We start from the raw sequence: 17,930 nt of genomic DNA on the forward strand, positions 1-17,930 counted from the left end.
TTTTTTGAAATGCAAGTAACAACCTCGCACCAACGGCTCTCAAGGATCTTAAAAGTTGAGCTCTTGAGAAGCCTCCGGGAACAGATTAAGTTTGTGCGGTGGGAAAAGGGCTAATTGTGCAGAATACGAGCAGGACTTTTACTTGTGGAACCCTGGGTGCCCAAAATATATATCCTGCTGCATTGCATTATTATTGTAAAGTGGTTGGTTTCCTTTGCAGGAGGTCATCACAGACTCAGCGTTACCTCCCAGTAACCCGATCCTCTGCAGCAGTAAAGCACAGACTTTAACTGGGGTGTAACAGAGACACACCAACACAATGACACAAAGAGGCCAGCAGTGTTTTAAACATGTTTTTAAACCATGTCCATGTCTTTGTGTGAGTGGTCCCAGAGATCAGAGAACTGTCTGTCAAGGAAACACTAAAAAGGCTGGGTGGGTGGGGGAGGAAGAGTGTGGGAGAGGAGACGGAGGGTTTCCGACGGATACCACTCCCTCGCCACGCGTGAACTGATGTGAATTTAGGTGACGGAGGCTTTAACCCCTGGGAAAGGATCTGTAAGGGGAAAAAGGGACAGAGAGGGCTGAAAAATGGGATTGACCCTTAACCCTCAGAGTCTGTAATGTGATCCTGGTATCTCTATTGTGGAGGGAGAGGGGTGTGGAGGAGGTCACCAGGGGAAAGGGAAGGTAGCAGCTACGCCATGCTGCTGATTGGTACTTCCTGTGGTCAACCACAGAGCTGCAACTTGGAAACACACAAATGTGCGCACAGTGTGTGTGCGTAGAGTAGAGGTGCATTTCAGACAAACAGTACCTTGAAATGAGTGTAAAATCCATTGCAGTCAGAATCACAACATATTTCATGTTAGACGGTGCTGGACTGCAAAAGAAAACCTTTTACACGCCAAATATTGTGTAATCTGGGAAAATTCGAAAAGCCAAGCCAATAAGGCCACCACAAACAATCTGACCTTAACACTAGTACAAGACTGTAGAAGTTTAGCATTTAATAATACAGGAATTACTTTTGCTGCTTTACACCTGACGACGAGGAGCTTCACCAGAGGTTTGGGAAGTGAATGTGGCAGCTGAGCTTTTTTGCACCGGGAGCACATGGCAGGAAACCTGAAAACATTCTGACCTGAAATAAGACTTAACTTGTTACAAAATAATTCTATAATTGTCTTTTTCCCTAATTCTAGCGCGGGAACCTCACCAGCAGTCACATTCAGATGAGTGAGAGACTTCAAAAAAGTTTTAACCCATTTAGATTTCAAGAAAATTTGAAAATGTGAGGGATCTTATCTACAGAGAACACTGATTCTAAAGAGAGAGAGCCGAGCGTCACTCATATCAACAGCATGCAAAACGACACAGGGGATGTTGCGTCATCACTAACCTATACGGATTTGAATAGGCCAGGGGAGGAGGACGTCGTTTATTTTTTGTCTCTTTCCGTCTTCCCCTCTGCAAATCTGACGTTGAGGAGAGAGAGCTTTACTTACCTGTTGCAGTCTTAAAATGAAGACTAAAAGCTTGTAAAAAGAAGCTGAATATCTCCACTAGTGTCACGTTATTGTTTATCGATTCAACTCAAAATCAACTGGAATTAAAGGGAGTTCATAAACTTATTTTAACAAAAAAAAGATGTTCAACAGACAAAACTGCTTGACAAGTACAACCACACTGCAGGCCAGCAGCGTTTGTTCATTTTTGTAAAGTCTTGTACAGAAGTGTCTATCTTCCTGCATGCTAATTAACCTCATTTTTTAACTCTTCAGGAAGCACATAACTCTTATCAACTGTTACTAGTCTGAGGGGAGAGGTTGGCCTCTCAGGGGCAGAAACCTGGCTCCACCGTGATTTATTGTTTAATTGAGCTATAATTAATGCAAATAAAAAGCCTGGCCGCAACTCAACCCTGGGTTGTGTCACACCACAGGGTTGAGAATGCAAACTACCTGAGAGTGTTCGACTCCGTCTGACCTGTGCGCTGAAACTAACTGAAAGAAGAGTGCTGGGCTTCTTAACCCGAGTAGTTTGTGCAGGAGCTTTAGTCTGCTTGTTGGAGAAAGAGAGATTGTGTGTGTGTGTGTGTGTGTGTGTGTGTGTGTGTGTGTGTGTGGCAGTTTGGTATTTCCTGAAGGAGTTTCCTCCTACCGTCAGAGCGGAACCACCCTGGGGCCCTCAGCAGTCCAACACACAGACTGACCCGGTACTGCTGCCAGAGAGAAACAGGAGAGACACGGCAGCAGTGTGGAGCCTCATTAGATATGAAGGTGTACGAATATAAAGGAGCATTGATAAAGATGGTGACACACAGTGGTGTGGGTTGTTATTAAGGCCGAAACGCCTGGTCTCGCCAAGCGAAAGGCGGCGTCTCCGGTTCTGCTTCAGGCTGTAGTCGGCTATCCGGCGGTCTGAGAGTGGTTTCTGTGACGTCTGCATTTGCATACTATGCAGTTATTTGTACCGCGGCGTCAGCGGGTGTGATGGATAGGTGCATCTCCGGCACCTTTTTTCAGTAATACGTTGACGCAGGGATAGCGAGGGAGCACCGAGGATTGTGGGCCAGGGTTCCTGCGCTATCAGCCAGCCCGACTCGGCGCTGGGCCTGACGAGAGAAACCTGCCAGACGAGGTGGAGAGAGAAGAGAGGGAGAGAGCCTTGTTGACAGGGTGAGGGAGAAAAGGGGTGAGCGACGTCAGCCTGTGTCTTTGCCCCCTAGTCCCAGCTGGGCTTGATTACCCAGAGTTGTCCACTGAGCGACTTCGGGGAACATGGCCATTGGACTGTCAGACGGGAGAGAAAGGGAGGGCCTGGGCAGGGATTCAGAGCTGAACTGGGACCAGTGCTCGCCTGCATCGCTCTGGCATTCTTATAAATGATGCTGTGTTCTGTTTTGAATGTTGGGCTGTAACGTGAGGATTATGAGACGGAGAATGAAAGTAAATCATTCTTCCTAATGTAGCTTAATTCCTAAAGGGTTACATCTGCTTCTGTAGGCAGCATTTTTGAGTTTGGACTACACTTCCCATGAAGCCTGCCGCTTCCTACCCCAATAACAATGTTATAACATGCTCCCCTTGTTCGGGCAACATGGATAATATCTTCTCTCGGCAAATACAAAATTATATTTTCAGCGAACCCGGCGAATTACGATGCAGAATCTTTTTAAATTCAAAGAAAGTAAATAGTCAAAATCAAGGTTGTTCCAACATTCATGCAAGTTGCAATACTTCCAGGGAGAGTCCTCATCATTGATGACATAGAAAGCAAAGAGAAAGGCACTGACAAAATTATGTTGTCTCGCAGTATATCATCATTTCACCCAACCCAACCCAATTCTGCCATTTGCAAAGTGCAGAAAAAAATACAGCTCAGCATTGAATTCCTGAAATCATTATTGATTTTCATGACGTGCTTTTTTTTACTGAAGCACCAGTTCTGTCATGATATTGATACTGAAATGTGGCACCTATCGTGTTTTTCGAAATCATAATCAAAGAATTTGATAAACGTGAGTAGTTTTAAGAATATGAAACGATGATACAAACGAAAACGTACGCGGAGCTAAGAGCCGAGAGTTTGAGAATCACAGGAAAGGCAGGAAGGAAAGGAGGAAAGTGAGCGAGGGATGGAGGTTGTAGCACCGGCTCAGAGCGAGTCGCTGAGATTTCTTTTTATGTGTCTCTGCGAGTGTGTGTCTGTGTGTGTGTGTGTCCCATAGAGCGGTGTGTTTATAAATCACAGAGTCAGGCAGTGTGTGTCTTGCAGGGCCGGTGTTTCCTGCAGTGTAATCTGAGTCTCTGGTGGAATGTGTGAACCACATCCGACTCCACTCCACTCGAGCCCCCAACTCACTCAATATCCCACTGTAAACAAGCCGGCTCTGCCAGGGTTTCTGGAACCGGACAGGTAGATTCACTGCACCTCCCCAAAAATAACAGAATACAGGAAATGCTTCAAAATAAAAGCACATCGGGCTGAGTGGTCAGCGAAAGTCACTGCTGGAAGGTGATATCGAACTGTGACCTGTGACTTTACTTCACTGTGTTTTCGGCAATGAACCTCCAGGTCTATGACTTTTTCATTCTGTGTGTGTGTGTGTGTGTGTGTGTGTGTGTGTGTGTGTGCGTGCGTGCGTGCGTGTGTGAGAGAGAGAGAGGTTTAGACTAAGAGGTTAATTGTAGTGTGACCTCTCTAATGTCTTTCCCTGGTTTCTTATCTTGATTGGGTAATTAATTCTGGGGCCGCTCCCTTCAGTCGCCCCAGTATTCACACACTAATATGACACACACACACACACACCCTCCTGAACTCAGGAGCCCCCACATTCCTGTAACCCTAAGGCTGCTCCGTCGCATTACTTTTCCTTTCCCTCTCTCCCCTCTTTCCTCCCTCTCTCTCTCTCTCCCACTCTCTGGCTCTTGCTCAATTTATTTCTGTTTCTCACTCAATCATTCTCGGAGCTCGCTCGTTCGTCGTACTGTGTCCCCCCCCCCCCCACACACACACTCACACACCTCCCTCCACTGCTGCAGCTGTGGTGGAGGAAACATTTATATATTTTTACTTCAGCAAAACTAGCGGCATCACAATGTAAAAAAACGCTCCATTCCAAGTAAAACGTCCTGCATTAAAAATGTGAAAAGAAGAAAATCTTGAGTTGCACCGACTTCACTGAAGTGGATTGAATTGGGCAATAAACACAAGCAGACAATTAGACCGGTCGTAAACAAGTGTAGTTAGATGATCTAAACCACTGTATTTGATGGTAAAACAGAAAGGGAGTGCTCCCACAATGTCACTAATAACACCTCATAGCACAATACAACTGTGAATGTGGCACAGTGGCAACATAGTGGTTCAACTGTTAAATCAGTCTGTAATTTAAACCTAACCACAACTTACCATTTAACTAACTTTGTTCTCTCATCTAAAGTTTGGCTGATCTGTTCGTCTACAATTTGCCTGATCATGTGACGGCTTGTCTTCCTTTTCCGCCTGACCTATTTTATATTATGTGCTGTTGTTAGTTTAATAAAGTACAGTTCTTAATATATTTGTAGATCTTCACACATTTTGTGTGAAAAAAAAATCTTCATCCGCAAAGTAACTGGTAATTACAATTGCCGTGGAGTCTAAAGTACAATATTTCCCTGTGAGATGAAGTCTAACACAGCATAAAATGGAAATACTCAAGTAAAGCACAAGTGTGTTCGGTTACATTCCGCTTCCCCTACAGACAGCTCACTGTTTTTCTCCCGGCTTTATCACTCTATCGCCAGCCAACAGACATAGAAAGAGGGAGTCGGCGTGAGGGAGAGAGAGAGAGAGCGGCACACTCGCGCTCGCTCAGGTCCCGGCTCTCCCTGTTTGGGCACGAGGACAACGGCAGATTATTGGGGCTGATAAAATGAGGAATGCTGCTCGGAGAGGAAACGCCGTTCTGGAGGAGATGTAGCCTATAGAGGACTGTTCCCTCCTCCTCCCCATATGTCATCCAACCCCCCAACAGGCAGAGGGAAGAAGGGAAGGGCGCAGGGATTGAAATCCATCGACCCAGGACCGATGGGCATGCCCATTCAAGCCTCCTTCTTTCTCCTGTTTGCCCTCTTTGTACCTGCTGCTTCTACCTTATTTCTATTCACTGATGAGATGCTAAAGTCACGACTGTTTAGCAATGTCACTGCAGAAAAAGAAGAGAGACCCACTTTCCAGGGCAGAAAATGTCCCCAGGATAATTGTTTGGGAGAAGTGTGTAGATTAGAGGAAAGTGAGAAATGTGCTTTCTCTTCATGGGGTTGAACTATTCACAACATTTAAAATGTTAGAGTTTAAAAGCATTTTTTAAATTTCACCCTGTTTTCAATATGAAGCCGCTTGTGTTTGATTATTTTCTAGGATTCTTGACGGCTGAATTTTTACGAAGGATGCTTTTGCAGTAAACGATGCGGCCGTTTTCAGAAGATAACCTGTTTGTTTGGATTATGTAAATTCGTTTATCACCCGTATTTGAGGTATACGTGCCGACTCAGAACTGTTTCAAAACAGTTGTAATGCTTTAGCCTTTGAAGACATTTTCTGTAAAGCCAAATTTAGATTGTTTAATGTTAATGGGAAACAAAACGCAAGAAAAGTTAGAAGACAAATTGTGTTTTTTTCTTCCATTCTTTCCTGTTAATTGTCTCACGGTCCCTTAGATTTGTCCTGCAACCCCTGACCTTAAATATCATCAACAAAAATAGGAGAAATGAAAATGGAGACAGTTATCAGAACCCAAACCTACTATAGTTTTAATTTATGAAAAATATTGAATATTTGAATGGCTTTGATCAAGTCTTTCACATCACTGCTTGATACACACTGTGTTTGGAGCATGTGAATATCCAGAACAAAGCGTTCCTCTCAACGCTGAGCGATGCAGACTCGATGCAGAGGATGAGTGATGGCTGCTCGTTACGTTAGCATGTTCAGAGAGCAGCTGAGGTTAAAAGAGCGAGAGACTAATAAATAGTGTGTTGGGAGCTGAGAGTTGCAGACAGCAGATTTTGAGTGGAAACACCTCGCTTAACCCCGACACCGCCGAGAGCTCAGCCAAGGCCTGAATCAGACCACATATATCACGTCCCCTGTGTGTGTGTGTGTGTGTGTGTGTGTGTGTGTGTGTGTGTGTGTGTGTGTGTGTGTGTGTGTGTGCGTGTATATGTGTGTGTGCGCTACACTGCTTGTTTGTCCTTCAACCATAACTCCCCTCTATATATCTCTCCCGCACATCTACATCACAATATTTGTCCACATTTTTCTCCTGGATTTTGAAAAAATTCTTGCGATATGATTTGCGATATTAGAGGGAACGTTCATTTTTACGGATCAGTACCAAACAAAGATTTCTGAAGTCTGTAGAATATGATGTGTAGGCCAAGACATTTCTGCAGCATCACAATATTTCATTTAAAATGGTATTTCGACACACATTTCACCTTTAACAAATGCTTCCTGCGATTAAAAATGGCAGTAGGAATTATTACGATAAAATTTTGATTCATTGTGCAGCTTTATCCTGAGTTCATACAAATGAATACAGAGCCCGGTTTGTGAAGCTGTAGATCCAGAGTTACAACATTTTAGAGAAAACACATATTTTTGTAGTTTATTGTGGTTTGTGTAGCTCAGCAATCCTTTAGAGCATAATAACATTGTACCTATGAGCCACGGCTTTACAAGTGTCCACTGCAACCTCAGTCAAACAGGATGTCAAACAGGTCCAGTGTACTCCAGTGATCTAAACCAGTGATTCTCAGCTAGGCCAGCGGACCTGTCTGAGAATGGTCTCAGGAAGCTCCGTGTCACAAAGACAGGAGGCTCACAAAATTATTACTCTTCATAAAATATATTCGCTGTGTCTTTGAAAAGCGCCATCTGAAGCAAAGTTGTGCAAGAAGACGAGTACAGAATAGCATTATGTCCATTACTCCCACATGCAGACCTCAGTCAGTCGAGACTCATAGTTTTCTCAAGGATGACAATGGACAACACACACACACACACACACACACACTTATGCAATACATTGAGTAACCATGAAGGGCAATTTGGTGTCAGTCTGCAGAACGATAATTAAGAATCATTTCCACATGAGTTGCCTGTCTTGGAAGGCCCTATGCCCCCTCTTCTCCAGCTTTATTTAGCAATGTTAGCATTGCTTCTGGTGAGAAAGATGTTATTTTAATTCACTGGAGTGGACGACAAACATCATCCAAACACTGAGGCTGGGTGTCAAAGCCCAGACAGACCATCCAGTGCTTTGTCGAGATTACCCAACAATTAAGATAAGACTGGATGACCTTTTCTCTCTCTCTCTCTCTGTAGTATGATTGTAAACAATGTCGATTTTTTTAAAGAAGGGAAATTATGTTCGCCTTTGATGTCTCCTGAAATATGAAACACTGATAGAAAAACACTCATCACACACACACACACACACACGCGCAGAGTGCTGTTTCACCTAAACTATATTATACAAATGCACAAACAGACTAAACACACATTACACTTTTCACTGGAAGTGACTTAACTGCACAGTTTCATTTTGACCTCAGTGGAAGTGAACAGTCACCTGAGCCCCCCCCACACACACACAACTTTTTTTCTCTCCCTCCTCTCTCACCCTCCCTCCCTCCTTGTCTCACTCTCTCAGTCTGCAACTTTCTGCTGACTCCAGGAATTATGATCTGTTTCCCGTCCGCAGGAATAATAGAATACAGGGGGGGGGGTCGGCAACAGCTTAGTGGAACAGTAGTGAGGAGTCCAGCTCCACTGTGGTTACACTGTGTGTGTGTGTGTGTGTGTGTGTGTGTGTGTCCGCAAATGCATTTATATCCAGATGTGCAAATGTGCGATATTTTCCTCTTCATTTCCATAAACTTCACACATTAGAAGACTATCCTTGGACACACACGCAGAAACTCAAATTTGAGCCTTGATTAACGGCCATAAATGGACGGCCTCCTCCCGTTATCTTGATAGTAAGCGTATGCAACCACGCGACGGGCTGCGGATCTCTCTCGCTGCCAGAGCCTTCTGGGCACTTAACACTATCGGCAGTTAGATCCAGCCGCTCGAGTGTGTTTGGAGTGTGTGTGGAGTGTGTCCTCAGCCGCGTAAATATTTATCACACGGCTCCCCCAGGAATTTTAATGAGCACTGATGGAGACCAATCAACACAGCAGAGCCCAGAGGAGGCGAGGAGGCGGAGTGTAGTGGCAGTTTGCGATGTGATGTTCTTCTGGCTTCATAAATATCACAAGTTTACTCTTTTCCTGTTGGAGATTCACACGTTCCTGCTTTTATGCTAATTGTTTCCTGTTGTGTGTTTGTGGTGTCCTGCATTGGTCTAACTGTAAATCAAGACTCTTTGAAGGCTGCCATATATGTCTCTCTCTCTTTGTGTGTGTGTTGTGTGTAGTGTGTGTAGTGTAGTGTACAGACTCATCAGGGTGACAGGGCCACCCTTTAGAGGTCACTCAACACATTGTGTGCAGGCCAAGCTGCATGGGGAGTCAGGGAAGGAAACCTGAGCTATAACTCACACAGCGCTCTCTCGCTCTCACACACACACACACACACACACTGGACCTGACCTTTGACCTCTGGCTGGGAGTGGCTAATAACTTTCTTGGATTCCTAAAGACGCAGCATCTCACGATTCATCTAAATGTATTTCAGTGGTGCTTTGAAATGTGTGATTTGTGTTGCCAAAGTATGTTAACACACACACACACACAGACACAAACGGTTAACCTTTCCGACCCCAATCATCACAAATCTAAATCAAACCCCAAGCACTTCCTTTAAAATTCCAGTGAGATGCCAGGATTCCTTAAAACGCCAAATAAATCAGGCTGAATGTAGAGTGATTCCATTTCATGGAACGTTGCAGCTGTAAAAAAAACAGAAAAAACACATGGGTTTACATATTTCACTCACTGTAAACATCATATAGTGTCGATGAAGAGCTAGTTATTGTCCTGCCTCAAAGCAACTGAAGGGGAAATAGAAGAGAAAAACTGGATCTTAAGGTGTTAAAATGTAAAAAACATACATACATTTTAACATCAATAAGCTATAATGTACATAATGTACATAAATATTGCCGGTGCAATCCAAAAATATAAATACAGTGGCCTGTATTTATAAGAATTCAGAATTTTGCAGAAAAAGAGACAACCAATGGTACGCACACCACCACATGAGTCTCTTATTTCCTCCTCCAGATGAAACTGGCCTTTTGTGCTTTAAAGTATGTTGAGGTGCGTTAGAAATTGACCAGTGACAGATTTGTGGTTCTGAGTCTGAACAAATGAAGCTCACTCTTTCTGCTTTTCTTTTTTTTTTGCTGGGAGTATGTCCCGACCTGCACACACTTATACCAGCTCACACACCCGGTCGCAGGGAGAACGCAGCCGCCTCCATGTCCCTACGGACAGGCAGCAGTTAGAGTTCTGGAGGGCGAACTGAATTTTCATGTTCATCCCTCCTTCATGTCTCCCATCGCTGTCGTAATAGCGTCGTCGTCATCCCGTGTATAAAAAGCCCAGGATAAGGGTCGAGTTCTTTCGTCAAAAGCCCAGCGAGGGCGAGGTCAGCACCTCTGGGTCTGGCCGGAACATCTGGGTCTGCTGGGGACATGGAGACCGTGGGCTCCAGACCCTCACAGCATTCTCTGCCGCTGTATCTGATTTTCTTTGAAGTCTCTGTATTCGCAGCCTCATGTCCAGTACTGTACAAATGCCAGAGACGTTGGACTTCCAAAACCACATCATAGTCTCCCAGCATGCACCCCTCAGAGAAAGAGAGAGAGAGAGGGAGGGAGAGAGGGAGAGAGAGATGTTTTCTCAAGAACGTTTGATGTGTCACCCGTAAGTAGTTGTGATTCCAGTAGGAAGAAAGTAATATTATGGACATTTAGTATTTATTTCTACTTTTCCCGACATATGTACATGTGTTGTAGGTGTGTTTGTGTGTGTGTGTGTGTGTGTGTGTGTGTGTGTGTGTGTGTGTGTTCACACGCTGCTACATGTTTGCGTGCATGCCCTTATGTGTTCGGAGGTCAGCCCCGGTGTGCTGTGTGATTTATTGAAAGGCCTTGCAGTGATACCAGAATTCCTTTGCATTAAATCGTTACCCTGAGTGCCTTTTACTGCCTGTGTGCTTTATGAACCATGATCACACCATCGTCTCTCACTTTTACATTTCTAAAGATTATTTTTTATGGCGTCTCGTCTTTATTAGAGTGGAGCGTGTCAGGGAAAAAAAGGCAAGAAGGGACAGATGGGGAATGATAGGCCACGTGGTTGGCGAGGATATACTGAAGTTTTGAAAAACAGTCCTGTATAGTAAGGTCAACCCTCCACCCCTCGTCCTGCTTCTGATCAAACTAAATATCAGCAAGTACTTCATACTAAATGGAAACATAACCCACGTCAGCATTTTTCTCCTCTGTTGCCGTATAATGCCAGGATGACATTGTTTGTCAATGCCTTCCAAAACCATTAACCATATAAAAAGCAATCCGGTTAACTTACAGTAAGAGTCACAGTTAGTTAGTTGTCCTCCTCACGAAGACATTTTCCAGTATAAGGTTATGCTACTTCTGTCTTTTCTTCTGAGTGGCAAAAGTCATATTTAGCATGGCCAAAACAAGATCCTTTTCAGATTAACATAACATATGGACTTAAAACATGTTTCAACTCCCCGATATCACCAACCACCACGAGAGCATCCATTGAGGAGCAGATGTCAGCTCTCATTTGTCCCCGGTGAGCCACTTGAGCGTTACTACCGCTCGGAGAGTCATAAAAGTCTCCTGGTTGATTTGTCAGTTCTACCAATTAGCAAGTGATTGAAAATGAAGCTGATTTATTGACAAATAAATTCAGGCAATTCTGTACTTGACAACAGTAAAAGATAATGTGACTACCTGAGGGCATTGCTATAAAACAGCCAATCAGAACTTTAGCTTATTTTGCAAATTTTTGAGCTTCGTCTTGAATTAATTTAGCGACTTGAATCACTTTTTGGATCTTCTGTATAGCAACAACCACTGAAGCGAATGGATACTGTCGTAGTGAGTTACATCCATCGTTTTCAAAAACAAATACTCATGTGTGCCACTACTGTGCCTGCTCTGAACCCATCAGACACATCATAACAAATAAAACTCTGCTCTCAATTTTTCCAACTTTGGCTCTGGTATGAAAGCATTTGCATACGCGTTCTCCCCCATCTTACTTCCTGCTCAGGATGCACATCGGTGCTCGGGGCCCGTGATGCTCACTCACCGGCCTGTAATGTGGTCTCAGATGGTGAGCGGGCGTATAGCGCACACATTGAAATATAATCTCTAAAATGTTTCTAATGCTCGCAGGGTGAGGGACACATCTTGTCACGGCTAATCTTCGGCTTTCTAGTTGTTGTTATTACCGCTGCTGCGTAGTTTCAGACATGGGCAGAGCGCTGCTCTTAAACAGGATATACCAAAATGTTGGGTTTGGTTCAAAATCGGATCCATATGACGATTATATTGTGCCCCCGCATCTGTTAGTAGTTTGTGTTTGAATTATTTGCTACATGCTGTGTTTGGGGTGAGTTCACTTGGCCGCAGAACGCTCTTGTTAGCAGTTTGGAAGCAGCTTTTTATTCCAGTGAGCCGCGCTCTCCAGACGGATCTGCGAGGGTGAGATTGTCTGTCACCTGCAGAAATCCTGCTTGAGAAAGACCAGGCGCCGGATTAGCTTCCTGGATGCTGAACCGTGTGGTTGTGTGCTAAGACGGCAGACTTGGCACACAAGAGTCTGATTTCAACAGATGTTCTCCTACCAAGCTTAGATGGAGATTTCAGAGATCGGGCGTGACTATGACGATGACAAATATGATGATAATACAAGGTACACCGCTTCCTGTTGGCGCTGCGTATCACTTTCAATGTTTCAATATTGGAGATACCTTAGTTTAAAGAATATAAACTTGTTTTTCTACAAAATCCAACGAACAAAGTGTGCCAGACTCCTCAGTGTTTAATGTCCTAATCACAAGCAGCATTACAAGAACTTTACATGAATAACAAATCTGAAAGGTTCGACAGTCAGGCCTATTTCATGTCTCCAGGTCTCTAGATGACTTGTGAGACAACACTCATATTGGTCGCCTACGCAAATTCACTAGTTAAAGTTCGGCGAAAGCAAACTTTTACCTGTTAGTCTGCTGGAACCAATTGGAGCTGAACTAAAAACAGTCATTCTTCATTTTATATTTGTCAGTTGCTCTGGCTTCAGTTGAAGTGAGTGACAGATGGATGGCACCTTGACTGAGGCTACACACATAGCAGGTAGCTGAAGGTCACTGCATACATTAAAGGTAGGGTTCTCCTGCCGGGGGTCTTCTCCCGTGGGCGTTCTTTCACTCCTCACATCGTCTTTTGGCATCAACCATCGACGGCATATGAGAGGTGGAGGTAGTCACAGTGACGTTACCCATTGATTCGCGTTTAAGGCACTTCCTCATGGCATCGCTCTTCAGAGCCGGAGGTTGCCGCCTGGCGTTTACGTCACAGCTCTGAGTTTATTTCACTTCATTTGATTTACATATGCACGCAGACAGAAACTAAACAAAACGCTGCTTCAGAGTCTTTTTCTTCTCACTGCTCTGCAGCATGCCAACTTTCCTGCATTTGTTTTCCTCTCCTTTTTCTGGCATTGGCCTCTGACAGGCTCATACCAGATAAGACCCGCCCTCTTTGCATTTAGCAACCAATCAACAAGGGACATAGAAGCACAAATGTTTAACCGGGTTTATTTTCCACAAAACAAAATGAATTTGTGCGTAACACTTGACTTCAGACCGGCTTCAGTGTTCGTGAGGAGACCAGTCGATGTTTCTTTTATGCCAGCTTGAAAATGTTCACCATTACAAACCCTAATCAACATAATTATGAAGCAAGTGGATTATTTAATGTAATTGTGGAGTAAGTCACCCTATAATAATTACATTCGGCCCCATGATTAACTATGTCTCGTTGCTGTAGGTCATTAGTCTGAAAATGTTTCCAGTTATGGCTTCGGAGCCAGAAATGGATGTGAGTAATGTACAGAGCTGCTCACATGAGAAAGAGCTGCTTGTGCTGCCGTTACAGGAAAAGGCCCAGTAGCTTTCATCTGCATGTGCACCCTGTGATGTCCAAAAGTAATAAAAAAAACACCCTGAACTGAACCAGGTTTTCAAACCGAGCGGTGTCGCAGACGGAATCAGCCTGTGCTTGTTCTCCGTGTGTGTGTGTAATCAGAAGACTGTGATTAAGCGGCGTGGAGCCTCCCTGAGATGTGGGTCCCTGCTCTCTAAAAAGGCTGAACTATGCCAGTGCCCCTGTGAGCGTTCCTCTGTAATAAGATCACCCAGAAAAGACATTTTCAAGAGGTTCAACGTCAGATAACACACACTGCTCTCTTTCTTTCACTATATGGCCGCCTGACGCCTGTGTACTTCTGGGCTGTTCTTCATGGATCGGGCAAAGCATATTGGTTCATAATGGAAATGTTATGACACATCACCCAAAATGCGCCTCCACTTTGTGGCAACTGTGTGGGGGGAAAACCCTTTTCCTGTTTCAACATGATAATGGGCTAGGTCAGGTCCATAAATAGAATACAATAGAATAGAAAGCCTTTCTTGTCCTTACAATGGAATTAGGAGCGCTAGTCCTGAAGACACACAGGAAAAACAAAACAACTTCTGCAAACATACATCCCGACAACACAGGCTCTAAAATAAACAGTCAAATCAACAATTGCTATAGTGTGAATATAATTATTGCACTAGAATAAATGCAATTATTGCACAAGATCCAGTAGGTTTGTCATCATATATTGTATTTTCGATGGAAGAACTTCACAGCTTGGAATCAGTCAGCGGGAAGGTCTGCCCTCATTCATTAGAGAGTATCAGACTATTCAGAGCAGTTGGCATATTTACGTCCTGTGATTCGCCATGATGGAGAGTGATGATAGCATGTGTAGGGGAGTTGGCTTGGCTAGATGTGTGTCACCAAAAAGGAGAGGATAACTGCATTTCCATTTTGCTACACGCTGTCTTCGCTCACAAAATTCTGTACGGGCATTAGATTAGATTAAATCGTCTTTATTTTCCACCTCAATGGAAATGTGTCTTTGGCTTTTCCCAAGTACAGCAAATGTACATACACACACATAACACAACACACCATTAAGACGTACGTATTTTTCAGCAGGGGCACTTCAGCTGAAGCAGCTCTGTGCATATATGCTGCGTAGCTACCCTGTAACTCCTTAATGCACAAGTATCAATCAACTTGAATGCTCTTGTGGCTGAATTGAAGCAAATTCCTGCAGTCGGGCTCTTAAACCTTGAAGAAAGATTTCCCAGAAGTGCGTCGGCTATTGTAGCAGCAATTAATGTCCATGGTTTGGGAACGAGATGCTCAGCAATCACACGTGAGTGAAATGCCCGGGTGTCCACATACTTTTGGCGATATAGTTTATATAAATACAACCTCCATGCAGAGGGAAAACAACAAAGAAAGAAAGGGGGAGACCACCACGCGTTTCTTGAGAAAGCATCAAAGCCACGACTGTTAAAGATTACAAGAAAGAAAAAAAAAAACTTTAAAAGAAAGAAAAATAGAAGTCTTTGTTGACTTTTCAACTCGGGGTTTTCTCGGAGCAGTCGTTCACTTTGGAATCAGCTGCAGGATTAAGGAACATACAGTATCAGTTCATTGAAAGAGGAGATTCATCACGTTTTATTAGACCCCTCGAGGCCAACAAGTGCGTTTCTGATACAAACTTAATACGGATGATGCCTGAGAGATGAAATTGAGTTGGAAATAGAAGTGGGAGAGAGAGAGAGAGAGAGAGAGAGAGAGAGAGAGAGAGAGAGAGAGAGAGCTTTACAAACATAAAGGACGTACAGGGGAAAGTTTTTCTTTTTTTCGGTCTCTTTGGTGGTCTCATGAAGGGTCTCGCTGGATCTTGAACCCGGTGCAAAACACAACAGGGGGGGAAATGAGTTAGGGGTGGAAGAGGGGGGGAAGGTGAGTGGGGGGTCCTGGACTGGGGGTTACACCACCAGAGTCCCACAATTCATCATCCTCTGGCACCGACGGGGGCCGTCTGGACAGATTGGTGGTGGGGAGCCGAGAGGGGCGATTGATGGCCAGCGAGACTCTGTGACCTCCCTTTTTCCCCGAGAGAGGGGAGATACTGTGTGTGTGTGTGTGTGGGGGGGGGGGGGGGGAGAGAGAGAGAGAGAGAGAATCACCTTCCATCCTTTGCACCCTGTTGCAGACGTCAGGTTTGGACATTGAGTTAAATCCAGTATGTCTTCATCTGAGGACAACACATCAGCTGGCTGCAGGGTTCTCCTCCCCGTGGGCATCACATCAGACATGACGGATGATTTGTTTTTTCTCTCTTTCCCCCTCTCCCTCCCTTTCTCTCTCCCCTCTCTCTTTCCCCCTCTCCCTCCCTTTCTCTCTCCTCTTTCTTTCCTTTTAACAGGACTACCTGCAAGGCGACAGCACCAAAGCATATCAGAGGTTGGGTTGGAAGACAAAGGTCACTTTTGAGGTGCGTGTCACACATCTGATGAGCTGGATGATGTGGATGAAATCAATATGCTATTAATGATATTTTTGACACACGAGTACATACGGGGAATGATTTGATGAAATATACTGTAATTGAGCCACAGAAAGGACAATGCCCAAAGATAAAAATTATATATTTGAAGGCCTATAACGATTTGTGACAGATATAAAAAAAGAAAGAAAGGGGGACCAAGTATCTATGAGTCTGTATTTCTTTACATATGTAGAAGGTGGGCGGGGTTATCAGAGTAGGTGGGTGGGATAGTGAGATGAAGGATGTGAAATCACTCTTAACGTGAGTGTAGTTTTTGTGCTAAGACTACTGAGGCCCATCACATGAAGGAGCAGCAGAAAGAGTACGAGTCCAGGCCTACTGTCATGTCTCAGAGTCATCATGTCCTGAGTCAGCCTGATGCCAGCTGACCGTACGTTATATGAGAAGGACTATAAAATCACTTCCTTTTTTGGAAAGGGTTTTAATCAAATTAAATGATAAAATATCTTTTCAATACATCTCAAAATATGACAAAGGTATGCAAAGCCACATGTACATAAAAACAAATCAGACAAAAGTCTCCACAGTTAGACTCAAATAACTATTTTAGTTTTTTAATTACATCTTGTTGCTATTTCCTTACAAGCATGAATGTAGAGCAGAATTGAGTAGACAATAACAGGGTAGTGTAGTGAGTAAAGGAATGTGTATTGTTTTAAGTTTTTGGGTGACTGTTGGTATGACACGGATACCAGAGGTATCATTTGTTGAGACATAGTTTTCTATGAAAGTAAAAAAAGAGTCCACAAGCAGCCAAACGAGAACATTGCCTTAATAAAATATGGTATAAGATTAGCAACATTTTGAATGAAATCAAAACTGACCCGAATTCTGAGCTGACACTCGAAGACGGTTTTTGGTACTTCACAGTATTCTGTGCAGTATAGAAAATATGGAGCTGTAATATCCAGCAATAATCATCAGTCATTCTTCAAATACATTTTGGCTGAAAGTCAATAAATGCTAATATTGAATTATTGCTGGCACTGAATAGAGTTGGCATCCTCATTAATAGCAGGCCCGATATAAACCACAGTGTAGATAACTAAAGACGAAGTCGAGAGATTTATTTCATTGAAAAGACTGGTTCATCTTTAAAGTTACTTTTTTTTTAAATGTAACTACATGTTAACTTGTGCCTGCACGGTGTCCCTCTGCAGGAGCTGGTGAAGGAGATGGTGGATGCAGACGTCCTGCTGATGAAGAAAAACCCAAATGCCTGAGTCCAAATCAGTCATCATTCCACCCAGGAGGGAAACGTTTCAGCACTCCGGTGTTCTGCCAACAGAGGAAGGAATCTGCTGTATTTGTTCATGACTTTTCCAAATTAAGTAATTGTGTGCTTTCTTCTTTGTTTACCTGAACCTTCTATTTTTTTGTGTCTTGTGTCCATTTCTTGCGTCATGTCATTTTGATTTTGCTTTGCTATCACATAGCAGGGATGCCTTTTTTATTTCCGCACTGATCATGTCATTATGTATATAGATGGCAAGGGTTGAAGGTTTATTTACGTCTTTGCTTCTTTTGATCGTAACTTTATTGATTTAGACGTCAAAGTTCTCTCTGTCGGAGGATGAAATGGCCAAATGTATAGTTAAATTAAAGAATTCTTATCATGGAAAATAGCAATCAACGGGTTTATTTATGATGAACAAATGGGCTGTTTGGTATAATAAAGACTGGTCTTTA

The 17,930-nt window shown here is 43.6% G+C and overlaps 1 protein-coding gene across 1 annotated transcript in view; it reads left to right on the forward strand.

Moving 5' to 3' along the window:
• Positions 1–17,930, forward strand: part of LOC116395647 (GDP-mannose 4,6 dehydratase-like) — a 34,148-nt gene extending 16,218 nt beyond the window's left edge. The window contains exons 3-4 of the mRNA XM_031869686.1: positions 16,098–16,166; positions 17,402–17,930. Of these exons, the coding sequence (XP_031725546.1) occupies positions 16,098–16,166; positions 17,402–17,464 (132 nt within the window). The 3' untranslated portion in view covers positions 17,465–17,930. The remainder of the gene's footprint in view (positions 1–16,097; positions 16,167–17,401) is intronic.

The sequence above is a fragment of the Anarrhichthys ocellatus genome, unplaced genomic scaffold (assembly GCF_004355925.1).
Source record: "Anarrhichthys ocellatus isolate YVR2014 unplaced genomic scaffold, GSC_Weel_1.0 scaffold48, whole genome shotgun sequence".
NCBI lineage: Eukaryota > Metazoa > Chordata > Actinopteri > Perciformes > Anarhichadidae > Anarrhichthys > Anarrhichthys ocellatus.